At 45.0% G+C, this 27,151-nt stretch overlaps 1 protein-coding gene across 2 annotated transcripts; it reads left to right on the top strand.

Moving 5' to 3' along the window:
* Positions 1 to 217: 217 nt before the first annotated feature.
* LOC142575168 (integrin-linked kinase-associated serine/threonine phosphatase 2C-like) lies at positions 218 to 27,151 on the top strand. Of its 2 annotated transcripts, none has more exons than XM_075684246.1 (8): positions 218 to 459; positions 556 to 756; positions 815 to 932; positions 1,910 to 2,016; positions 3,397 to 3,578; positions 3,875 to 3,996; positions 17,190 to 17,391; positions 25,609 to 27,151. In XM_075684246.1, the coding sequence occupies exons 1-8, from the start codon at positions 429 to 431 to the stop codon at positions 25,759 to 25,761; spliced, it is 1,116 nt and encodes a 371-aa protein (XP_075540361.1). In that variant the 5' UTR covers positions 218 to 428; the 3' UTR covers positions 25,762 to 27,151. The 2 variants fall into 2 exon arrangements, with proteins under 2 accessions (XP_075540361.1, XP_075540362.1); XM_075684247.1 differs by having other exon boundaries at positions 219 to 459; positions 559 to 756.

The following is a 27,151-nucleotide window of genomic DNA, read 5'->3' as shown; positions in this document are numbered from 1 at the left end:
AACGACGCTTTGCTTAAGTTAGTTTCCAAATGAATTACGCTGTTTGTTTGTTTTTTTTGGAACCTAAAAAGTCTAAATAATTAAATTTAAGTATAGTGGTCTTTTAAACTCTATCTTCTTGCGGAGCTGCTTTATTTTTGCTAATCTCAAGTAATTTTTTTTTTCATGCATCAGGAAGCGATTAGCCAAGGATTGGCTGAGTGCTCCATCCGCGCGTTCTATGCGCGCGCTGGCTGGCGGCAGCCGGAATCGCCGGGTTGTTGAGAGCGTCGCTCTGAACAGCGCATGATGTGTTCGAGCGACTTGAGGCGATTTCAGCGCTTTCTCACAACTTATGCTTAAAGTAACACTCGTGGCGAGTCACCTGTGAGATATTGTGTTTCTTTTCTTTTATTGCTAGTGTTGAGTATTGTTTCGATAGCTTTCAGATGGATTTGTTCAGCGATCTCCCAGAGCCAGGTATCATTTGGGAAACCCTCTCGGCGCTGTGTATGGTAGTGGTTTCAAAGGTGTCGTTCACACTTTGTGTCTTGGATTTTTATGCTTTGCATTAAGCAGAAAGCGTGTCCAAGGCCGTTCGGCAGGAGCCAGTGACCAAGGAGATCGGCCGAAAACTGATCACGAAGGCGCAGAACGACGCACTTTTCGACGATTTGCCATCACCCTCATCAGCCGAGGAAAAGGAGCCCGTTCCACAGTCAATCAAGAGGCCCCGAGAAGATGAGGAGGACGCGCAGAATAAGAGGCCCGCGCAAAGTACGAGTGATCCATCTTCAAGCTCTTCTACCCTTGCTAATTAACACCATTCTTGCAGGTGTCATTATGCTGCGTGGCTTCGTGGCGGAACGCAAGGGAGAGCGGGAGGACATGCAAGACGCGCACGTCATCCAAGATGCTTACCACACAGACATTCCTCAGTTGCACGGTTCCATGTTAGTAACGACGTGGTGCTTCGTTGGCCAGTTTCGCGATCTTTTCCTTGTAGACAACAGTGCATTTTGGCCACGCAACTTGCGTGTATATATATACTTGTGCTCGTTTGTTTTGCAAGAAAGCGTACAGCTTCGCTGCTAGCTGCCAGACAGCATCGCCTGCGGGTGCTGCTTGTATCATATTAGCATCATAAGCATGCCGCGCTTAACTGAACCTACGCCTGACTCTTGCCTTTCACAGTTAGACTGTAATTGAGACTAGTGATTCTTGAAGCACTCGTGAAACGCTGCATGTTGAACAGACTTAAAGAACTACATAGTCCATACATTTTCTCATTCCATTGCTCTGTAGCTTCACGCAGCTTCGTAGCATCTAGGAAGAATCTTTTGGAGTTCACACTCATGTGCCAGACTTAGCAAGTCTTAAACCGAGCTGGTATTTAAAGCAATTTTGGAATCTGGTAAACGAATCTGTTCATAAAACTACTACTACAATGTAACATAGCTAACATTAAACCAGATAACTTGCTCTTAAGAACGTTCCCACAAAGCACAAACACCATTCCAGATCAAAGATTATTGGGCAATGTGTTCATATTTATTCTGAGCCATGAAGAGCACATTTGTGCCAAAAAGTAGTGCAATGTTACTTGAGTAAACATTAATTATTGATTAGCTTGATGAACTATCCACAGCTGGTGGGGGGACCATACCAAAAACGCTACTGTGGGCTTTAATTGTGTTAACTGCTCCATGCTTAAATTAGAATTTTGAAGTATGAAACTCAGCCTAGCAAAAACGATACCTTGGGCTTTGTGGGGATATGTCTTTGCAAGCTACTTGTAGCATGGAGCACTTTCTTTTGCTTAGTGTAATAAGGTTGCACCATTTACCTCAGTTGCTTGTTTGCAAACTCGGTGTTTTATGGAGCATATTGGAGGCCACATTTAACGCCACCTTCCTTCTTGATTTTGCAGATGTCGGCTTGCATACTATGCTGTCTTTGATGGGCACAACGGTTCGAGAGCGTCACGGCACGCAGCTCAGCAGCTGCATCGGCAGCTCGCCACCCGATTCCCGAAGGGTACTGCCTGCCTCCTCCCCATTCTTGTCTCCCTTGCTTAAACACTTAGGGCTCAAGGTCAGTTTATTAGTCTACATGTTCTCTTGCCTCTCCCTCAGCAGCTGCACCCACGTCATTCGTACACAGTGAGGAGGTAAAAGAAAACATACCTGTTATGGCCACAACTGTGAGAGATTGCACTCCTGTGTGGTACTACATTTGTAGTCTGCCATATCACTATCTACCTGTAATGTTTTGTCATGCGTGACAAGGCACAGACAACCTGACCAGGTTATGAATGGTTGCTCATTAATAGTGCTTCTTTCTTAATAGTGAAAATACGGCATGAATTCCTGTAAACTGTTTTTAAAGGGTCAGCACACACTATAGTCAGTTATATCTGACAAGGACATTTGCTGGCTTATATTTCTTGTGCTGTGAGACACCTGAGTGTCCCATGACACTGAAATGTGGCTATTCTTCAATCGGGCATCTGTGCAGGTCTGAGTTACGCACCTTTAAAGCGTTTTCTTTGCAAATTGTAGCTGTGTTCTATTCTTACAGAGCATAACAGGTTCCTTGAGTTAAATGTCCCTGATAGAGCGTTACTGGGTGTCGTACTCTTATGTCTTAAAATGAGCTACAACATGCTGCTGTTTTTTGTAATTGCTCTTCTACGTAGGGTTAGCTAACTTGCTTTGAGTGGAGCTTGAAATGTTAAGTCAACTATTTGACAGTCAAATTACATTTTGCTTGGTTTGTGTTAGAACTGGATTTTTTGTTTTGTTTTGCCAACTCTAAAAGTTCTTAAGTTTGCCAAATTATTCACAGATTAGTGTGCACTACTGCATGGCTCTCTGTCCAGCTCTTGTCTTTGCCTGCTTGAACTGATGATCAGGCACCTGTGCTGTTCTTGGATGGCATTGGTGCAGCTGAGAAGGGAAGGTCTCCTCTTGTTTATTGGAATGTTAGTTGTATGATACTGTTTTTGATAGTGAACATGCTGTTGTGCAGATGCAATAAAAGCTGCAGCTCTGCTCTGGTCCTTTCGATACCAACATAAGTCCATCTGGTAATGCAGTATGTAGGAGCCCAGAAGTTAAAAGCATAAATGTACTGAAATGTATATACGTCTGGTTATTGTATCATTTGCATTGTGATCACTTTGGCATAACTACTTGTGCATCTTTCTGAAAATTTCTCACAGTCGACTGAGTTTGCCAGTAATATTTTTCTGCAATAAAACTCACATTCTCTCAAGGTAGCTACTTTCTGTGCAAGTGAACTATGCGACCATATCTGTCCAATTTACATTAGAAACTGGCGTGATGGCCCAATTTTCGCAACTGCAAGCATGTATCAAGTGGCACTTACCATGCCTGTCCCACATTGTGATTGCAGGTGACATGAGCCACGTGGAAAAGGAAATCAAGCGAAGCATCATGGAGAGCTTCAAGAAGACAGACGAGGATTTCCTCAAGAGGGCAGCGAGTTGCAAACCTTCTTGGAAAGATGGCACAACAGCTGTAATTGTGGTTGCCATTAACAATACACTTTACATTGCCAACCTCGGTGACAGCAAGGTGACTGGCATTCATCACATATTTACTAAATAAACTGGTCCAAACGAATCTGAAGCTTTGCAAATTATTAGACCTCACATTTCAGCTAAGTGAATAAAGTGCAAAATTATGTCATGTTCATTGATGACTTTGTTTAGCAGCCTTTCTTTAATGAAGTCGGTATAAATCTTTATTGCATAGCAGCTCTTTCTTTTGTAAAATTTATGCAATCATTAACACTTGTGTGGCAGACCACAAGCATGCATTCTAGTTGTTCATTCTTATTCATGCTCATTCTTATTTTATAATTTTTACAGGCCATCTTGTGCCGATACCATGAGGAATCGCAGAAGCACATCGCACTTCCGCTGAGCAAAGATCACAGTCCAACGGACTATGGTGAAAGGATGCGCATCCAAAAGGCAGGAGGCTATGTGAAGTTAGTGCTTTTCTGTTGCTTTCCTGTCATTACTGGGTGTGTTTCAGAATGGAGCTTTTCATGGTTGAGCCAGCACTGAATACATATAACCATTTTGCTCACAGTAATCTCCCTTCCATGTGATTCACCATCCGCATTAGAGACTTTTAGCTTGTCCTTATGCATTTACCTTTTATGACATATCAGGTTACTACTGACAGGGATGGCAATAGCAGTGCTGGTAGCGACATCTTGTGGTGATTCTTCTAACCATAATGCATTAGAAAAGTTTTTATTTTACATGAGATTTCTATTCCAATGAAAATAAAAGAAGGGCTGCATGGTAATGATTATGTTGCTGCCGATGCTTTACACCAGTAGCTTAGTAGAATGTAGTTGGTCACTACAATAATAGCTTTGTCCTGTCTGGTTGAACTCTGTTCTACAAGATGGCGCAACAATTGTTGTTTCTGCCATTCATCTCTTCAGTAGCCTGCTATTTGACAAGGGTTATATGTTTATGCACAAGCTAAAACTCTCTATTGATGCCCCCAAACTGTGGCGTGTTGTCGACGTCACTATGTCCTGCATTCCATCATATATAGCGTCCATTCCAGTGCAGCTGACTATGTGAATATAATGCTGATGGAAATGTGCCCACTCTCAGATTTAGCTCGTTGGGTTTATTTAAGCTGAATTAAATAAAACTGGGGCACATGAATGGACAAAATAATCATCCATGCATGCCCTGGCACCTGTAGGTCATGCATTTCTTGAGATAAAGCTTCCTATTCTGTTCCTGAAATTAGCACATGTGTTTAGGCCATTAAAGCTATCCTAATGGATGTGATGTTCTTATAAGATTTTCTTATGTTGCTACAATATATGGTAAATCCTTGTCACTATGTGAAAAGATTTTCTCTGTACTACAGCACTGGCTCATGCCCCAAAAGGCTGTGCTGTAACGTCTCTGCAAGAACTGTTATGAGTGAGCAGTGTGTGCATTGACATTTTATTAATGCATCAATTATGAATAGGTTAATCAAACACCAGAGTAAATACCAGGCATGATAGCGAATTACATTTGTAATAATTGACACGACTCTCGTTTGTGACAGTATGACATTGAGCCATAAATACTGCATGTGTGCTTTAATCGCGCTTTGAGCGGTGCAGCGGTGGCGTAGAGGTAGACCACCCACCTCGCGTGCAAGAGGTCCGTGGTTCGAATCCCGGTGCTGCGCAATTTTCCATCGGATTAAAAAAAAAATCCGCGTGTTGATAAAATTGCATAAACAGGCCTGAAGTGTGGCCTGATCCCGGTGACCAGAACCAGTAACGCACTCCCTCACCAGAGCAGGATTGGCCACCCTGGTGCAGTACTTGGCCACAACCTCCTATATGAACACAACAATCAAACCCTGGCCCTCGGTCCCCAGCAGCTGCGAAGCAACTGAGCGCGGTGGCGGTCAGACCTGCGACGCAGCAGAGGGTGCTAAGAATCCCTGGCTCTGGACAGGCCGCCATTGGAATATGAACCTGGCAACGTTTAACGCTAGAAGTTATCTAGTGAGGCGAGTCTAGCATTGCTATTGGAGGAATTAGAGGGCAGTAAATGGGATATAATAGGGCTCAGTGAAGTTAGGAGGCCAAAAGAAGCATATACAGTGCTAAAAAGCGGGGACGTCCTGTGCTACCGGTGCTTAGCAGAGAAACGAGAACTAGGAGTCGGATTCCTGATTAATAAGAATATAGCTGGTAACATACAGGAATTCTACAGCATTAACGAGAGGGTGGCTGGTCTTGTTGTGAAACTTAATAAGAGGTACAAAATGAAGGTTGTACAGGTCTGCGCCCCTACATCCAGACATGATGACCAGGAAGTCGAAAGTTTCTATAAAGACGTGAAATCGGCGATGGGTAGAGTGAAAACAAAATACACTATACTGACGGGCGACTTCAATGCCAAGGTAGGCAAGAAGCAGGCTGGAGACAAGGTAGTGGGGGAATATGGCATAGGCACTAGGAATAGCAGGGGAGAGTTATTAGTAGAGTTTTCAGAACAGAATAATAAGCGGATAATGAATACCTTCTTCCGCAAGCGGGATAGCCAAAAGTGGACGTGGAGGAGGCCGAACGGCGAGACTAGAAATGAAATGGACTTCATACTCTGCGCTAACCCTGGCATCATACAAGATGTGGACTTGCTCAACAAGGTGCGCTGCAGTGACCATAGGATGGTAAGAACTCGAATTAGCCTAGACCTGAGGATGGAACGGAAGAAACTGGTACGTAAGAAGCCGATCAATGAGTTAGTGGTAAGAGGTAAAATAGAGGAATTCCAGATCAAGCTACAAAACAGGTATTCGGCTTTAACTCAGGAAGAGGACCTTAGTGTTGAAGCAATGAACGACAATATTGTGGGCATCATTAAGGAGTGTGCAATAGAAGTCGGTGGTAACTCCATTAGACAGGATACCAGTAAGCTCTCGCAGAAGACAAAAGATCTGATCAAGAAACGCTAATGTATGAAAGCCTCTAACCCTACAGCTAGAATAGAACTGGCACAAGTCTCCAAGTTAATGAACAAGCGTAAGACAGCTGACACAAGGAAGTATAATATGGATAGAATTGAACATGCTCTCAGAAACGGAGGAAGCCTATAAGCAATGAAGAAGAAACTAGGAATAGGCAAGGATCAGATGCATGCGTTAAGAGACAAAGCCGGCAATATCATTACTAATATGGATAAGGTAGTTCAAGTAGCTGAGGAGTTCTCTAGAGATTTATACAGTACCAGTGGCACCCACGACGATAATGGAAGAGAGAATAGTATAAAGGAATTTTAAATCCCACAAGTAACGCCGGAAGAAGTAAAGAAAGCCTTGGGAGCTATGCAAAGGGGCAAGGCAGCTGGGGAGGATCAGGTAACAGCATATTTGTTGAAGGATGGTGGGCAGATTGTTCTAGAGAAACTGGCCACCCTGTATATGCAATGCCTCATGACCTCGAGCATACCGGAATCTTGGAAGAACGCTAACATAATCCTAATCCATAAGAAAGGGGACACCAAGGACTTGAAAAATTATAGACCGATCAGCTTACTGTCAGTTGCCTACAAACTATTTACTAAGGTAATCGCAAATAGAATCAGGAACACCTTAGACTTCTGTCAAGCAAAGGACCAGGCAGGATTCCGTAAAGGCTACTCAACAATAGACCATATTCACACTATCAATCAGGTGATAGAGAAATGTACGGAATATAACCAACCCTTATATATAGCTTTCATTGATTATGAGAAAGCATTTGATTCTGTCGAAACCTCAGCATTCATGGAGGCATTACGGAAAAGTGTCTAGAGTGTTATCTACTTTACCAAAGTAATCACATTTGTTTTGTGCCCTTTGTGTAACGACGGTGACCAAAAAGTTTATTTGGAACTAAAACTTAAAAAATATAATAATAATAAAAGAGCATGGGTAATCTGTGTGAATATTGTTATGGAAGGATGAAAGAAGAGAGAGGAAGAAGATCAGGGATGCTGGCTGCTGCGTATTGTTGGCAGTCAGCCATCTTGACTATTCTGACTTATCCTGTTTACATATTGTAAATATAGTCTTTCTGTACTTGCAACATCCCCGTAACATATTGGTGGGAGGTGCAGGGTACCACAGCTGGAAACAGAGCTCCGCAGTGGACGTCGCATCACCGTCCGCACCAGGAATGACGGTGAGCACGCAGGATCAACGTCGTTGCCACCTCCAACGTCACCGTCGCCAGCTGCATTACTGTCAGCTTCAGTTATGGTTGTGCAACTCAAGGATCCTGGAACTTTCTGCAGGAACGATGGCGCCGATGTCGAAGAGTAGGTGGCTATGTACGAACACGTGAGTGGAATCAACAGACTGGACCCAACGCTAATGCTCGCTAACCTGTAACCTGTTGTTCTACCTAAGAGGCACGGCAAAGGTGGGGTACGGAAACCACAAAGAGGAGCTAACCAGCTGGCACCAATGCAAACAGAAGTTGACAGAGTTGTTTGGCAAACCAGCCGGCCGTAAAATTGCCGCAAAGCAGGAACTGGCCTCCCGCGCCCAATCCCCCACGGACTCCTGTGTCTCGTATATCCACGACGTGCTGGCACTTGTCGTAAAGCCGATCACGACATGACAAAAACTGAGGTCGGACACGTGCTTAAGGGCATTGCTGACGATGCCTCTAATGTGCAAAAGCTGCTCTACTGTTGATGCTATCATTAAAGAGTGCGGACAATTCGAGCAGGCCAAAAGCCGACGCGTCTTGCACCCATTCACCAGACTGCCCAATACTGCCGCAGCGTTGACGTGTAAAGATCAACCCGCACAGCAGCATGCATCGCCATCGAAGGACGTGGTGCGAAGCATTAACGTGAACTGAATGCGATGGCGCCTGCAGCTTTCTGTTCGCGTAACCCTGTTGCTACCACTTTTTCCGTTCCTCTCATACAAGCCATCGTTCGCTAGGAACTTGAAAACATTGGTTTACATTCTGTATGTGCTGTTGCCAATCCCAGAGCTAATGAACGCCCTTCTACTATTTTCGCTCCACCTTGACACTTCTCTCCACGTTATCGCAACCCGACTGAGTGGAGAACTGTGGACGATGTTAGGATCGGCCTGCAGGGGTACTTCTCTCAAAGCTATTTCAGCCCGCTGCAGGTGCTTCGATCGATCCAGGGTGGTGGCGCCCTTCAGAGAACCAGCGAGCACAGCGCTAACCAACCATGAACTTACTTCAGGGAACTGCGGACAACCGGCAGCCATGCAGCAGGGGTCAGCTCAGGGGAGTTCTCAAGGGTAGGTAATTGGCGGAACCTCCCCATGCGCTTTTCGAGACACCAGACAATGGACCGCGGCGGAGGCCACTGTGCAAAGTCCGCTCTGGAATTTAGAGGCGTCGGCTGGGGTCAGGCGTGACCACCTGGCTATGGGGACGCAGGACAATGGACACCACGACGACTGTGCTGCAAAGGTAGTCTGCCTGTGGAGGGGGCACTGAAACCTGTGTGTGCGTGTGTGTGTTTGTAAAACGGGCCGCAGAGAGGCGGCATGTTTACGATGACATCGAACGTTTTGCCTCACCTAGGGATCTAGGGAACGCGAAGTGGATATAACCAGCTGTTGTCGGCGGTTAGTGTGGTGTGCTCGTCATGCTCTGTGCTCGTCAATGTACTCGTGAGCTGTGTGCTCATTTGCTCTATGCTTTGTCTTGCGGGCTCCATTTGGGAGTCACGCTAGACTGTGTAAATGTATTCCATGTTTAAAATGTAAATGTAAATAAATCCTGCTCACCTAGTCCTGTCGACCCAAGTTCCTCTCATCGTCCTACAAGCCAGACTCCAAACCTTACAATGACCAGCCGATCTGTTTCACCTATTGCCGCATTGGTATGTCGCCCGATACTGTCACAACTTGTGGCCCCCAACACCTCGCACACTGACCAACCTGAGCTGTTTTGATGCAAGTGCCCGCAATGTGTCGCCCACCGCCAAGTCTAACAGCTCCGACAACTCTGCTAGAAACACGTGGTACAGCCGCTCACCATCGCCGCACGGACAGCAGTCTTGTTCACCGCAAACACGTCACCCATCTTCCCGTTTGCCGCAGCCACGTCGCCTTTCGTCCCCTGTGGCGTTTGGCTGCACCCTTTAGGAAAACTAAGAAATGCAGCTCTCGGATGTGGTGCTGCATTGCCTACTACCGCAGCGAATCCTCTGTCTGTGCCCACAAGGAGAAGTGTAATAGACATTAAAATAGACGGCTTACCTGTCCACGCACTCGTCGACACTGGAGCCCACGTATCTGTGATGAGTGGTAGCCTCTGTAGATGCTTAACCCTTTGAGGGTCTATTTTTTTCGCCATATGCAACCGCCCGGGGTTGATATTTTTTATTGCAGATTTCAATTCTTCTTAGGGACTTATTTCGAAAAAAATTAACCGCAATTTTTCTAGGGTGACCGTAAAGTGAGAAAAAAATATTTTTCGTTGGTATATACGTACTATTCATTCATGAATAACAATAAAAGAAAGAAATAAACTTAAAAGAATTAAAAATAAGATGCATTTTGATGCACATAGTTCAAGGCCTTGAAAATGCGCACGTGAGAATATTTCGCAAGATTCAAATGCTTTTGCTCTTACACTAATATGTACATCCATCGCGTAATCGAACTGCGTAGGGGCGCGCACTCATGAAAACTGTGTGGTTGTGTGCCCGTCAAAAAAGCAAAAGATGTGACAAATTTCCACTAATCTTCATCTTATCGCCAACCAGAGGCAATTAGTTTTCGCGAGTGTCAAAAGAAACAAGAAACAAGCAACGGAAACGCATGCATGGCAGCATCCTTCCTGTGCGTACCCCTGTGAGCACTAAACGAGCGAGAAAGAGGTGGTCGCCCTTTGAGCAATTAGTAACGAGATAGCCATCAGTTTTGCAAGCGCAAGAAGCGGAAACCGCCCACGGAACAGAACCTGAACCGCCGCCCGCCCCCGCACGCGCCGATGTGCCAGCAGTAGTATATAGACGCGCGGGAGCAAACTAGCGCTAAAACAAACCATGCAACGAAAACCGAGAAAGGGAAGCGCGTGAAAAAATTCCCTGTATTCCCACATAGTGGCAGCACATGACAGAAAAGAAAAAGCTAGGAAATTGTCGCGCTTTTTAAACGTACAGACGGCGCCATAAATATACGGCATCAACCATTTTTGGACTTGTTCGCGGTGCCGTATATTTACATCATTGACCCTCAAAGGGTTAATGAAGGTCCTCACCCCCAGCAGCTGCCTGAGTGCTTCGTGTGGCCGATGGCAGCGTGCTGGTTGTTCTGGGAATGTGTACTGCGCATTTAATTATAGTCGGCCCCCCTACTTCTGTTCTCTTTGCTGTGATCGAGAACTGCCCTCATGACGTTATCCTTGGATTGGGCTTTTTATCTGCTCATTCTGCTCTCATCGACTGCGCGACTGGCGATCTTCAGTTGGAACTTCAGCCGATGCTCCTAGCACCGCCCCACCGCACTTGTGCTCGCTTCATGATGTGCGTCTGTCACCCGAGGCAGTTACTTACGTCACTTTGACCGCCCAGCCACAGGTAGGTTCCGGACGGTGAATATGTGCTTCGCCCCATCATCGAAGTGCTCTTGAACCGGAACGTTGCTGTTGCGCATACGTTGGTCACGGTTACTAATAACGACGTCATTCTACCGCTTCAGAATTTCAGCCGTGCCCTCAAGTGATTCCGGCCAGCATGTTCTTGGCCAGCGTTTCTAGTGGTTCCGAATTTGGCATTGAGAGTCTGAATGCCGAGAGTGGCTTATTAGCGCCAATTGCAGCTCACAGCACTGGTTCCTTAATGGATGACTTCATGCAAATGATTGCACCTGACCTCACCTCTGCACAGGCCACGAACATATGTGTCCTGCTTGAATCGTACATTGACATCTTTGATTTCGGTGACAGGCCTTTAGGCCAAGCGTCTGTTGTTCACCACCGTATAAACACTGGAGACAAGAATTCTATTCGTCGGCGTCCCTATCAGGTATCGCACGCTGAACGTCGAGTCATCGAATCAGAAGTGGACAAAATGTTCCTCAAAGGGGTCATCGAGCCATCAGCCAGCCCTTGGGCTTCACCTGTTGTCCTTGTGAAAAAGAAAGGTGGTACCTGGCATTTTTGTGTCGATTATGGCCACTTAAACAAGATCACGTGAAAAGACGTCTACCCAATACCACACATTGATGACGCCTTGGTCTCCTTGCACGGAGCTAAATACTTCTCGTCCATCGATCTTCGATCCGGCTACTGGCATATTTCAGTTGATGAAATGGACCGCGAGAAGACGGCCTTCATCACGCCGGATGGCTTATATCAGTTCAAAGTCATGCCCTTTGACCTATGCAATGCTCCTGTGACATTTGAATGTATGATGGACTCTCTTCTGCGAGGCTGCAAATGGACCACCTGTCTTTGTTATCTTGACGACGTTATTGTTTTTTCTCCCACATTCGGCAGCCACCTTACCCAACTCGCTGCAATTCTTGCGGACTTCCAAAAAGCCGGCCTTCAACTAAACTCCACGAAGTGTCAATTGGGGCTGTGTGGGGCACCTTGTTGACGCAGCCGGTGTCCAACCAGATCCAGAAAAAGTTTGTGCCGTATGCAGTTTCCCTGCACCACGTTCTGCTTCTGACGTGCGCTGCTTCCTTGGCCTGTGTTCTTATACCCCTGTTACACGGGCAACCTTAACCGCAATTATCGCTGAACGTGGTTAGCACGGTTACAAGGCAGGTGAAACTGCGGTTAGGCCGCTAACCGCGGTTGACCGCCAACCGAGCTTGGCAACCTCGGTTTAGTGTAACCGACGTTTCAGAAACAGGCAAAATGGCGGACGGTACTTCTCCAGAGTGCAGCTCTGGTGCTTCCCAGATATCTTCCAAAAAGCGTTTCATTTGGTCTGACGCAACAGCTGAGGCACTGATACGCATTTGGGACGATAATCTGGCCGCTCTGCGCTCAAGTAGTCGAAATGCACACCTCTACCCAGAGATGATGGCTACGCACAAATATCGAAATTTAAGAACAGCGCAATCAAACTGGACAAGTGAGACACACACAAACGCTGTGTGTTGGTGTGCGTCTCACTTTCTTGTCCAATTTGATGGTGCTGCTTTTAAACTTATAACTTCAGTGTTTTTGACATGTACTTTTTTTGTGATAATGTGTGCAATGTGAAATCGCAGTGTACATACATTAACACCTCAAAGCACTGCCTGTTCTAACTTTGTTATTCTTTTTTTTTTTTTTTGTAAATGCAAGCGTATAGTTCCAAAGTGCATTCGTGTAAAGTTGTACTCCCTTTAATTATGTAACGAATATTTGTTAGTTGAAACATTCATTCGTTCACCAAGAATTTTTTTTTTTGCCTTTTCGTTTAGTGGACTTAATTTTATTTTATATTTACCCATTTATGACCCTTAATTCTGACTTTTCATATATACTTGTATGCCCACCAGGCGCTGCTCACAACTGAGAGCAGAAGTATCGAAAATAAATAACCTACAGATGCAAAACGCAGTCTTACACATTAAAACTCTCAAATATGACAATTGTTTTGCTGAAAAATAACGTCTTTATACCACTGTGATCAAATGTCGAAGAAAAATTATTCAAAATGAAGCCTGTACGCAAGCGATCACGCGACACGTCATCAGACCATTAACCGTGATTGGGATAGTCCGTGTAACTCTGGCGGACTACAGTTCGCATTAACCACGGTTGAGTGAGTTAACCACGGTTAAGTTTGATCGTGGATAAGCTGCCCGTGTAACTAGGGTATTACTTTCGCCGTTTCGTCAACAAGTTCGCCGACATTGCTCGGCCTTTGACATACTTGCCCACTTGGATCCATCTGCACCATCTGCACTGACCAAAGTCCACACTGACGCAAGCGGCCACGACATCGGCACTGCTCTCGCCTGACAGCAGAATGGTACCGAGTGAGTGATAGCTTACGCCAGCCGCTTGCTGGTACCTGCTGAGAGAAATTACTCCAACACCGAGCGGGAGTGCTTGGGTTTAGTTTGGGCTATTGCCAAGTTCCGGCCATATTTGTACGGCCGCACGTTTTTGGTCGTCACAGACCATCACGCACTCTGCTGGCTGTCTTCCCTTCGGGACCCGACTGGATGGCTTGGTCGCTGGGCTTTGCGGCTCCAGGAATTTTTATTTATTGTCCATTACAAGACTGGACACCTCCACAAGGACCCTTACATCCTTACAGCCCATCATCACCAGAGTGCAATCTGGCCGCACCGACGGCACGTGCCGCATGTTCGTGCTGCACGACGGCATCCTCTATCGCTGCTATATCATCCTTGATGGCCCTGAGTTGCTCCTTGTCTTTCCTCATCATCTGCGATCCGTCGTTCTCAAACAACTTCACGATGCACCGAAGGCAGGACACCTAGAGTTTTGCATACATACGACCACACACGACGCCGGTTCTTCTGGCCGGGTCTCTACCGCTCTGTGCATCGTGATGTCGCAACTTGCGAATTCTGTCAGCGCTGGAAGAAACCTCCTCTGGCACCTGTCGGACGACTCCATCCAATTGAAGTTCCCTCTGAACCGTTCTTTCGTGTAGGCCTTGACCTGCTTGGCCCTTTTCCAACGACGACTAGAGGGAATAAGTGAATCGCCGTCGCTATTGATTACGCGACACACTGCACGATAACAAAGGCGTTGCCAACTAGTTGCACAACAGACGTCGCCGATTTTCTCCTCCACGACGTCATTCTTCACCACGGTGCACCTCGGCAGTTACAGACCGTGGCCGCTTGTTCTTATCTCGGGTTGTCGACGACCTCCTCCGCTGTTGTGCCACTGAGCACAAGCTGTCCACCGCCTACCACCCACAAACGAACAGTCTTATGGGATGTCTCTACCGAACAATCACAGAGATGCTGTCGATGTACGTCTCCAACAATCTCCGTGACTGGGACGCCGCGCTAGCTTACGTGACGTTCGCGTAAAACTCGTCCCGACATAACACAGCAGGATATTCACCCTTTTATCTCTCGTATGGTCACGACCCCACATTGCCGTTCGACACCATCCTCCCTTCTGTGCCGTGTGTTGCAACTGAGTACGCTTGTGAAGTCATCGATCGTGCTCACATGGCACGTCAAGTCACCCGATCTCATTTATTAGCCTCGCAGCATATACAAAAAGAGCGTTACGATCGCTGCCATCGCAATGTTAAGTTCGCGCCAGGTGCTTCGGTGCTCCTCTGGTCACCATGTCGTCGGGTTAGCCTCTCCAAAAAGCTTCTCTATCGCTACACAGGGACTTATGAAGTCCTGCCCCAAGTTAACAATGTAAATATGAGATTTCGCCGCTACACTTTGATGCATCCTCAAGTCAGACGCCTGTTGACGTCGTGCACGTTTCATAGCTGAAGCCATACTTCGCTCGCAATTCTACGCCTACCATGCGCCAAGACGGCGCTTCGCGACCCGGGGGTCCTGTTACAGAAGGATGAAAGAAGAGAGAGGAAGGAGAATGGGGATCGGAGATGCTGGCTGCTGCGTGTTGTTGGTGGTCAGCCATCTTAACTACTCTGACTCATCCTGTATACATATTGTAAATATAGTCTTTCTATACTTGCAACATCCCCGTAATAATGTGTTTTATTTCAGGAGTGCAATCATCAATTTTAACCTTGCGCAAGATGATAGTCAGCATCTTGATAATGCAGACCATTGCTGCAAGTTATGCTTAACCCTATTTGAATACCCACCGTGCTTCCTTAGTTAACCATGACTACAAACTTAAGCTTTTGAGTCTGCATGTTCTGCCCTGTCCTTTTAAATTTTGCGTATTCTGCTTGCACGGCAGACACCCCACACTATTTCATTTGCTAAACTGCCATGTGGGATAGAAATTGGGTTGCTCCTTGCTCGGACTGCTGCCAAGCACCCAGCTGCCCCCTCATTGTTTTGATAATCATTGCTCAGTTTTGAGAAAAGGGAAAGCAGTGTTGCTGCCACACACCATTGAGCATGGTGAGGTTGCTGGCAGCCAGAGCTTTCGACAGTTCCACTTGCTTTCACCGTAGGCATCTTGTTTCAGGAACTGGGCACACTAGTTGGTAAAAAGCATAGGGGCCTGCTGAGTTTCGCATCAACTAGGGAGAAAAGGCCATAAACCTTCACTTTGCTGGATCCCACAGTAAAAGGAGGTTTAAAATAGGTTAAACAGCACCCAATCAATGGCACTTCTAAACAATACCTTTTCATGCGATTAGCATTCTTAGGGTACTTCACACGTCTTCCGGTGGCTGGCTGGCTGTCTGTCTATGTACTTTATGCCTCTAACCATTTTCCTGCCAACTAGGGCCACTGGGTAGTCCATAGTCTCATGGGTAAAGCATTGGGCTGCAGTGCTGCGGGAACTTGGTTCGAAACCAACAGTGAGGCCTGTTTGGGTCATGGATATGTGACATTGAGTATGTGCCGCTCTTTGGTTTGCGTCTTTGATGCCAATTTGGGTCACTCGGTATGTGCTACTGAGTATGCGCAGCTTTTCAATAACAGAAATCCTTAAAACATTTCTCCAGTGCTGGGTAAAATCGAACCCACGTCATATATAGTGAGGCACTTTAGTGTGAATGTATATTTTTGCACGCACCACACGCATATTTCCTGATGGCACGACGAGATTGCACAGTATGTCCAGTGGGAAGCGCAAGACAGGAACCCAATTGCATACACACCTCATACATGACGCTTTTTGAAGGTGATATGTAACATGGTGTCTCTACATTGCTTCAGTGCTGATCGCATTAACGTCAGAATTCGTAGTGAGATGGGTCCTGCTGGGATTTTTTTTTTTTCAGCTGTATTTGCTGCCTGGATCACTTTTTATCAAGAAATGGCATTCTGAAGCAAAATCACCTTTTACCACTAACTGGCAATCCGTGGAAGTTGGCCAGAACTCTTGTTGACAGGCTATATAGATATCAACAGCTCTTCTCGTCCAAATGAAATCAGAGCATTCAACCTTGCACAATTGAAAGACTCTGACTTGTGACTGTTTGTGGAAAAGTTAACCTCTGGCTATGAGGTAATTAAATGCTGATTTGTTTCATTGCTAACTGATGGTGTTACAGTAAAATCATTCCAGAGGGTTTTGCTCACTAACCTCGCCCTTCTGCTGAACTGTGGCAGAACGCATTTGGCTAGCACTGGCTATACACTCCCAAAAATGAACTACCATCTCACCACTGAAGCAGGTTTCACATGCTGCAGATTCGCTGTTGCTCTTAAAGCGGTGACAGCGAAATCTGGGCATTTATAGCAAATGGGAGGGTGACAGTAAAATAGTTCAGGCTTGCTGAAAATTTTTTCAACCACACTTTGTCTATCTAATAAAACATGTGACATGCAGTGATGTGTTGGCAGGAGTGCACATTTGCAATGTGAAAGGTTGGAAGTTGCCAAAGTGGCAATTTCCTATCTTTCATACACAATGGCAACTTCTGACACCTAAAGTTGAAGGATCTTGAAACAAGACTTTCTTGATTTTTGTGGTCATGTAGCCTGTAACAGTGTTATCGCATTGTTAAGTCACAACACTTGGGAGGAAGAACAGGCTTCACGAAACTCTGCCTGCAGGGACGGACGAGTGCTAGGTGTGCTGGAGGTGTCACGCTCTATTGGGGATGGCCAGTACAAGCGGTGTGGTGTCAGCTGCCTCCCAGACGTCATGCGTTGCCAGCTGACGCCTGCCGACCGTTTCCTTGTGCTTGCCTGTGACGGTCTCTGGAAGGTCTTCACCTCGGACCAGGTTCTTGCAAGTGTGCTCGCCACTTTGCAGGTGAGTGGTGGCCCATGGTTCTACATGGAAGCTAAACCGTCTGTTGTAAATCTTAACATAGACACAAACAGAAAAGGAAGCTCATACAAGTGTAGACATTGGTATATCCAAGTTGTTTATTTTTGACGGTGATACTGCTGCTCATAACAGACGACAGCACCACCACTGATCCCAATGTACCACATTTGAGACAAAAAAAAGAATCTGGTAGGACGTATCAGGGACGCAGCAACAGTGGCGTTCGGGAAAACTCTTGTCCGTTCTGTAGAGGGTGTGTGCACTAGGTTACAGAAATGGCATAACCAAATACTACACAACTTACATTTATTCACACATTGGAAAGCTTACATGCCTAGCTTATGCTACAGCAATCGGGGGCCTTACAGTCTAATTTTGTAATTGTGCTCCGTGCCTATTCATAGTGGGCCTGTTTGTTTTGCAGAGGGTGTTTGGGCACTAGTGTAAAGAAATGACCTCCCTACTGGTGGCACCTTAGACTGTCCTGCACTGCTCAAGCCTGCCACACTCGTAGATGGTTGGGGCTTTTGTGCTTGCCTCAGTCTCCTGTGCTTGAGCTCTGTATGGAGACAAACGCATTCTACCATGGTCAGAGGGGTTGCGCATCCCTGTGGTTTGCTGTCCAAGTTTCTTCACGCCACTTCTGGACTCAATGTCTCGAATGCAGGGGTGCCATAGTCAAGCAAGCTGGGAATTTCTGCAACGAATTGCACACTTGTAGACCTTATAGCTCCTGATGAGCACTGGTTTGAGTTCGATTAACTATACTTATTATGACAGAGTGAGTTTTCTCAAACATGACCAATCCTGCTCGTATCGACAAACATACTGCCAAGCTATGCCTCTTTGACCGCCCTGTGCGGAGCTAGATTTGGCTCCGATTGCATCGTGCAAGGCGCAACACGCCATCATCTGCACACACAATACATGAATGACCAAGTAATGGCTTCCTTCCTCTACACAATGATGCCAAAGTAAGGCGTGTGGGTAAAACAGTTGCAAAGGTATAAGCAATAATGCAAGAATGTTTTTGTTGTATGCGGTTTTAGATAGCGAACCCCCATGCTGACTGAAATTAAAGACATCTCACGTAAAAAAATCTGATGCTGAAAAGTCTTCGCAGACTTGAATGATTCCTTTGGCTCTGAACATCAGTGTGGCTCTTACAGCAGAGACCACACTGCCTGAAGGACAACTTCTTTGCAATGCACGTAATGTAATCCTGATGCGCGTCAGTATTGCCCATTGTCTCCTCCATAATAATGGTAATACAGTTGACTTCCATTAATTCGACGTTGACGGGACTGATGAAATTGACCAAATTATCCGGCAGGCCAAATAAAAAAGAAACTGCAAAAAGAACAACATCCAAACTCATCACTGCTTTATTTAATAGTACAGTTATACCTCAACATAACAAAGTTAGTAAAATCGGCAATTTACTTCGTTATATTGAAATTCGACCTTTTATAAAATAAGTACAATCGCCGATGGATTTTTTTACATGGAAGGGGCCATAAAATTTTCCGAATTATTGGGCCATCAGAAAAAGGAAACTTGAATTTTTAAAAAAAATATTTTCTCAAGTTTACAAGTTGCAGACGAAAGATAGTTTCTTGCCGTATCAACGAAATCTCCGCATCGGTGGTATGAAGCGAAGCCAGACATGTTTTTCTGCCCACTGTGCCCTCACTGCTGACAGTGTCGCCCACAGCACCAGCAGTGGAGAGCGAATGCTTCGTCTGCCTCTCGCTTCAACGCGTCTCCAAAACTCAAGATTACGGAACCTCCAGCATCAAACCCGTGGGAAGACAGCACACGGTGCCACGCCCTCTCAGCCATTGCACACGTGGCAGATTACCTCAAATAGAGGGCATGTGATGTGTGTGTGCGTTTAGCCATGCACAGTCATGGCAGTGCTAAAAATGGAGATGCTCGCCAACATGCCCCCCACCCCTCACCCTGTCGCGTGCACTTGATTATGTTACCCTCTCCACCCATCCCCTTGCTCGCCCGGGAGGACAGCGCCCATCAGGGCACTATCCTTCCCGGCTCACCCTTTATTGTCTTGGTATAGAACCTACGCAACAGCAGTGAAATTTCGTTATGTAGAAATTGTCTATAAACACACTTCATTATATTGAGGTTCTAAATACATGATGTTCTATAGACAAGAAGTTACAAAAAGTTGTATTGAGAGCTCTTCCATATTGAAGTTCATTATATTGAGGTTTAACTGTATTTAGTAGACGGCTACACGGAGTACAGTAGTTTGATCGGCCATATAAACTTGTAAACTATCACCTACTAATTAAATTAACAAGCACGGTATCGCGCATGTACACGTAAACATGAACACATCTCACTCTATGATTGCGGAAACTCACTGTCAAAACGTTGGAGTGAGGAAGTACAGCAGCAGCAGCGAACGAATTAACCTTCATGCTGCGGTCCCGCTTCAATGTGAACTAAGCATCGAAAGCACAGCACATGCACAAGCTGCCAACTTTGGTGCACCTTGCCCACATCGCAGATCGCTTTCAAGATACGGAGCCCGCACGGTCTCGCTGTACGCAGCAGCTGCCAATGACAGTGGATGGGCAGGTACAGTTGCTGGCCTGACAAAGACAAGTGCCCTTGTCAAAACGTTACTGTCAGCAATATTCCTTGTTCTAGTGCTGTTAATTAATCACTTCAAGCCTTCCTGTGAACCTCTCTCATGTTTTGGACAGCAAATTAAGTTCTTTCTTCAGTTGCAGTGAAAGCAACATTTACAGGCACATGTGTATCACTGAGATTTGCACAAGTAAGAATATAGGTATATCCTAAATATAGGTCTGCCTCTGACTTGGAGGTTAATAAAAAGGAAAAAAGAAAGAAAGTGCAATGCAGTTAATCAAGTTGCTCATTCGTCGTTAGAGATGGAAACTGCAACTGAGCCATCAGGATTCTTGTCCTAGCATGGCTGCTGTCGCTTTTGACATCCAACAGCACATCATCGATGATGTCAAGGCATTTGTTATTCAGGACTAGGCATGCGCAACACTGTCATCGTGCAATGAGCGGCAAGCACTAAGTATCCGATCATGTGTGCTGATCGCTGCAGTTGGCCTGTTAACGCTTGTCTTTCTAATGGTTTCCTGTCAATAGCACCTTCAGGTTTTTCGCACTGCAGTAGCCTGCAGTAGCCACCATGACCACTTTCCTGTGCTGCCAATTTTTCTCAGCAGATAGCCCTTCTTCCATAGCAGTCTTATTTCAAAGCACTCAAAGCTCATCTGCTTTTGCAGGTAGAACTCTTTCACTGAAAAGTCGGGCCTTTCCACTCCATGAACAACGCACTTGTGAGCAAATTCAACCACATTTACAATGAGCAAATTTGTTATTACTGGGAGAATGTGTTCTTGATGCTCATGAAGAAATCCTTCCATGGTATATTGAAGTTCATTATAAACAACATAGTTGTGGCCGCAGGGTGAAGCTTTCAGAGAAAATTGCGAAAATGGTAAATTGCTGTGCTCCCGCCATGTTCCCATTTGCTTCCGTGTATTCTATCACATCATTTTTGAATGCAGTGCTAAAGTCAAGCCGAGACTTGCTAATTTTGCACTCCAAGACGAGTTTGCGAGTTGTAAAGCAAGTTTGCACAGAGGTTGCACACCCTGCATGTTGGCAATGGCAACAACAAAAATGGCAATACTCTCTGTGTGCATATTTTGTTTTTCTTGTCCCAAGGTGGCCATGCGACAATGGAAATTGTGCCAAAGACCGCTATATAAAACAACGAGACACTGTTCCTCTAAATTTTTTGAAGAAAGCTCAACCTATAATTGGTTTTTTATGCTACGTGTTGGGTAGCTCAAGAAGCAAAACTCAGTTATGTGTGTGTATGACATAATTGCTATCGTATTGATTGGGAAAGATATTACTTTTTTGGGGTGCTTTTTGTTGAAACAAATATGTAGCTTGTAGCCTGATTTTATCTTCTCTCTCTCTCTCTCTCTCTCTCTCTCTCTCTCTCTCTCTCTCTCTCTCTCTCTCATCAGTTAGGTTTTTTTTCCACTGTGGTGTGGTGTGATCACTGGTTGTACCATTGCCTGTTTAGTACCAAAATTTAGACAGTCAACAGGTGAGGAGTTCACGCCGACTTCAAACACACACATACCCAAACCTACATGCACTTAGCCATATTCACCACACACTGTGCAATGACGAATGCTCGTGGTGTGGTGATACCCCAAAGTTACCGCACATCACGTGGATGTGCCCAAACAGACCGACACATATAAATTCCACACAACTAAAGACACAAGATTTTAACAGGCAGTGGAAGGTGCAGCTTACGGACGAGGATCAGGATAGCCAACTTACCCTCCTAGACCAAGCCCGGCGAGCCGCTCATGCCGGTGGAGCCCTGGACTAGGGGCCCCAACCATGGGACCTCAAATTTTGTTGTATTCTATAAAGTTTCTTTCTCTCTTTCTCCTTCCACGTCCGTCAATCGAAACATTTTGAAACACTGTCAGTGACAAAGTATTAAGTGGCGTCTGCCATGGGGTCTATGAGTGAGCCAGTGAATGCACGCTGTCACGCGTCTTTGTGGAAGCAAACTGCCATTCCTCACGAGGTGCAGCGGGCGCAGAGCAGGTTTGCCAGATGGCCCCAACAAAAAATAGCCAAATGATCTCAAAATGTAGCCCAAAGATAGCCAGACCCAAATTTTTAGTGAGTGTAAGGTAGCCAAAAGCATGGCCAAAATGTTTGATGATGTTCTGCAGGTGTCTTAGTAGGCGTAGATGATGTCCAAACCTCACCGTGTATTTCCGGCTACAAAATTTCTTCCGTCGCATGCAACCAGCACAACACTGGCCTCAAGATCTGCGTAACAAATTCTAATGAGAGGTGCCACTCAGACGTGCATTTGGACACCACTTATTGTTACAGTGAGCCAAAGGACTTCTTTTCCGATTTACTCATGACATTATTGGTATTTACTGAGCCACATTCTTAGCTAACTTCAGTTCCCACCTCACTTTACCCGAGACATTTTTCTATAAGAGTCGGGCAAAATATTGCCTGCGCCAACGTCGAGGATGAGCTTTGGCTGGTCACGATTGAGTGCCCAAGAAGCGGCCCATGTTCAAGACATATTGGAATAGGGATGCCTTTCCTGTGCTTGGCTCATAAAACAAACATTATTTATCTCCCACTCTCTCTCTCTTTCTCTCTCCATTTTGTATGTTTTACTTGAAAGGAGCTCGACGCTGAGTGAGCAATGCTGTCGCTTGGAGGCACGCTGGACTTTGGAGAAAACTTGAAACCTTCTTACATTTTCCTCGTACGAAGAAGTGGCAGTTTTGTCTGCAATTTGCCTTTGAGTAGGAACAAACTGAACGGCCTGCTGGCCCATAACAGAAGAGGTGAATTAAAGTTTATAGTTTTAATTTCCACCTGGATTGCAGCACTGGCAATAATCCAGGTTGTATTAGTATTGAAACGAGTTGAACGGCACAATATTTAAACAGGCATTCGCTGGCAAGATTCGTGCAATGTGAAAACGTGTATGTAAATTTCTGTGAATCCAGGTATGAATGCGTCTGCTGCAAAATTTCTGATGGGAGCTGGGTACCTTGCTTTCAATGCAACTTGAAAAAAGAAATGTAATTCTACTAGCAAACACACAAAATCGATTTTATGGCTCGTGCACGGCTGTCATGAAGTTAAGTACAACGTAAATTCCTTTGTCTAACAAGTTCAAGCACTATACATCGGAATAGGAAGTCAGAACACTATATTTACCTCTATAAACTGGCAAGAACTCTTTCCCAACCACCACTATGATGTGTGCAAAAATGATAAAACATGGATGTAACAGTACCACAAGCACCTATTATGTATACCAAATGCACTTTTTTTTTCTCATCACAGCTGAAAAATACACCAAAAAGAAGAGAGCGTAGCGCTGGGATGACGTGTAAACATGGTAGCCATGACTTAACACCGTCCTCCCAGTGCTGACGTTGCCTAAAAATACAGCCTTCGAGATTGCCTACATATCTTTGTAGCATCAATGACATTTGGGTTTTCATAAACTGCCGTTCCCGAATTTTGTCAGTGTTGGCGTGGTCTTCGGGACTTGGAAGTCTTTAAGACAAAAATAGCCCAAATATAGCCATGTAGCCAACTCGGAATTTTCGATGCCAACCCGCATAAAAAGTAGCCCAATTTGGCTGTTAGTAGCCCGATCTGGCAACTCTGGCGCAGAGTGCAGCACTGACAAGGAGTCAGTGCAGCAAATACAGTGCGTCGTTGACGTTGTCGAACTAGCCAAGCCACCACTTCGTACGCTGCAATGTTCAAATGGCGCCCTTGGTGCAATCGACGTGTGCAGTTATAGTGCGCCGCAGTCGGGAATGCCCATCGTGCCACCGCTATCTTAGAGGGTGTTGCTGGAAAGGTCGCCGCCTGTCAACAGAGCACACGTGGTCTAAGGTGGCAGGGTTCGATATATCCATTTTACGTCCGACCCCATTCGAAATAAAAATTTTAGAATGCATGTGATTTTCCGGGTGATGTAGAAAGCATTCGATATACGCAATAATTCATTAATCTGTGTTCAGTATATCGAGGTTGGGCTATATTACAAGTAATTTCCTTGCCTACACTATGCAGGTAGTGCACATGTTGTTGACACAAGAACTCGGAAATAATGCTGATGTTTCTCAATTACCTTATTAAGTGTAAGAAAGGCCAGTTTGCCTCATTGTTAAATGTTGAGATGGAAAAGCCATAATCCAGCTAAAGTAATCTGCAATTTGATAAGTTCCACTGGGAAGTCAGTTGAATTTGTTTTTAGTATCATAATTACATGCCATCAAAATTCATTTATTTGCCAAATGATGCAATAAATGAAGAACGCAGGCTGCCCAAGTGTAGCTGGCAGCCTAATCACCAAGCTCTGTGGTCCATGCAACAGTATCTTGTTCATAGAGTGGAAGATAACTCTGCAGGCAGCACTAAGCAGCCGAAAAGAAATTCTTCAATGGGTCCTGGTAATGTACGCCTGCCTAGTATGCTACTACTTTTGTAGGTGAAAAAGGCATTCCATTTCTGCCAACTCTTACAATGTTTACTACCATTTTATGATTTTGCAGTTGTTTCGTCAAATTTTACTACAAATAATTTTGCGTGTGAACAAGTTTCACTTGTCGGACTCAGTTCGATCATGCCCTTGCAAGTCTTCTGATTGTGAAAGGATACTGGAAGAGCACCTACTTCGAGCAAACTTATTCAGACAGGTTTTTGAATCGGGTGAAATTTTTAACAGCAGTCACTGAAAAAGCCGTTGTGATTCAAAAATGTTCTATTGCTTGTTCCAAGTTTGCTGTTGCATGTGTGCCTGAGCACATTAAAAAAGTGTCTTAAGCTCACACTTTTCTTTATGTGCTCAAGACAGGCATTTTAAATATGCGTGCCCAGTGAACATTTCGCAGAGTGACCCAGGCTCACTCGTGGTTTTCAGCTCTCATTGTGAACCCAGTTCCTCTGAACGAAGCATACAGTTGTCCAAGGGAGTAAGTGGCATCCCATCACGACAGAGGCAAACAGAGCTGCTGATTTGTTTAATGGCAATACCTATTTCTTACTTTCTGCTATAAGTGAGCGGCAGAGCACTTCTGATCAGTTCTTTTGTCCTGGAACTTTAAAGAAAGCCAGGACACAGACAGGAGGAGTTCTTCACAGTAGCTGCCTTCCATTTCATCTAGCTGAACTGACAAGTGTTTGCTCTTAGAGGTGTAGGTGGGTTTGTAACAGTAGCGTAAATGGTCCCCCTTCCTTCAACAACTCTCTTTGTGTCGTGAGCACTCTCCTTCCGTACTAAATACACATTAAGAAATTTATGTGTCTTATATTTCTTCTATTGCATGATCAACCAAAATCCTGGACTTCAATAATAGGTTTCCCTCGGGAAATAGTAGGAAAATGTGACTCGCAGAACAAACATGCTCCCTGAATGAATTCAGTTGGTTCTGCGAGGCAGCACTGTAACAGTAATGTTACGCATGTAGCACCAACATCCCCCCTCCCTACACCCAAAAAACAAAAGAATGACAAAAATGTTGCGGTGCCTAATTTATTGTGCGCAAGCCTCAGGTGTAGTGTTCTTCGTAGCTCACAGTGTTTATATCCTTGTTGCAGGATGAAACAATAACAGCAGAAGGGGACAAGAAGAGGACTCTGGAGCTGCGATATGAGGCCGCCTGCAGCAAACTCGCCAATGAAGCTGTGCGGAAGCTGAGCGGAGACAATGTCACCGTTGTTATTGTTGACATAGAGAAAGACAGGCAGTGAATCCTTGGGCCAGCTTTGGGGAGCGTTTGCTGGTTGTTCCTGGTATCGGTGCCCCAGAGGTTCTTATGCAGCAATATTACTTTTTCTTCAGCCTTCGCTTTTCTTTTTTTTTTCTCTCTCTCTCTCTCTCTCTCTCTTTCATCTTGAGACAGTCCACACATCCCCTGCTCATACCTTGCTCATCTTCATGCTGCTGTTGTTATTTTTTTTAGTGATGAATATTTGTTAGTGTTTTTCAGAGCACATAGGCAAGTGTGACTGACTGGCTTGAGAAAAATATTTATAAAAAACTACTCCTGAGGGTTTTAATTATGGAATGCATATTAGCACTTGACTTCACTGTGATGACAGAGCGCACATATTCTGTCTGCCGAAAGCACCGAACTCATCAGCAAAACGTGTTCTGATGCAAAGAACACAACTCTGCACCAAGGAATTTATCGATGACAATTGCTTTCTCCATTGTGGCTAACTATGCTTTCTTTTTGCCCTCAGTTGAAGCTACTTGCAGCCATTTCTGTGCTTCAGATGAATCCTTTTGTTTGTGTGTCTGTCAAATTTCTATGAGGCTCCTTGCTTTTGGCGAGAAAATATATTACAGGGTCTTCACCATGCTCAGGCTCCTAATGGAACTGATGAGCAGGAGGGAAAAGCAAGCTATTTGTGTTATGTTGAAAAATTCAAGAGCCATTTAAGTAGCAAAATTGTATAACATGCAATCTTACTTTGTCTTAATTTGTGGGCTTCTACATTGTGTGTGTTTGTGCCGCATGAGGATTGCATTTGCCACTTAATTTTTGTTGTAAGGAATGCCAAGGGAAAGCATCTTTCATTTACATTTCAGCACTGAAAAAGAAGTGATCACTGAACGCACATCTTTTTGTTGTTTACCATGTTCTTTTCTTAACACATTGCATCATTGGCGTCTTGTGAAGCATTCAATATGCAGGATCATTTGAAATGCTGCCTCTTGTGGGATTAGTTTCTCTAATACTTATGTACTCCTAATGTGGGAGCTTTTTTTACAGAAAGTGTATCGCAACAAAAAGCCATTTTTTTCTGTCTTTTCCTACTTCAAGTTCTAAATGCCCCCTTTGTTTGCTGTCTTTTCCTGGTCTTCAGGCAGCTGTGTGGATTGAAACATTTCTGGTCAGTTGCCTCTTAACGCTGCATGTTCCTGTGATGCCATATTTGCCTGCTGATGTACTGAGCTTTGCTCAATGCTCGCACAACGGAGAACGCACACCCTTTCTTCCATGTCTTTCTAAATTTTGTTTTATGTGAGTGATATGCAACGTAAGCAGTGTCTAAGTGCTTTGCATTGTCAAAATTATTGTCACCATTCATTGCAAAATGTTATATAATAAAGAAACACACTTTGCCACAGAAA

This window comes from Dermacentor variabilis, chromosome 3, assembly GCF_050947875.1.
Source record: "Dermacentor variabilis isolate Ectoservices chromosome 3, ASM5094787v1, whole genome shotgun sequence".
In the NCBI taxonomy this organism is placed as follows: domain Eukaryota; kingdom Metazoa; phylum Arthropoda; class Arachnida; order Ixodida; family Ixodidae; genus Dermacentor; species Dermacentor variabilis.
Note: the sequence above shows the minus strand (reverse complement) of the source record. Positions and strands in the feature narration are given on the sequence as shown.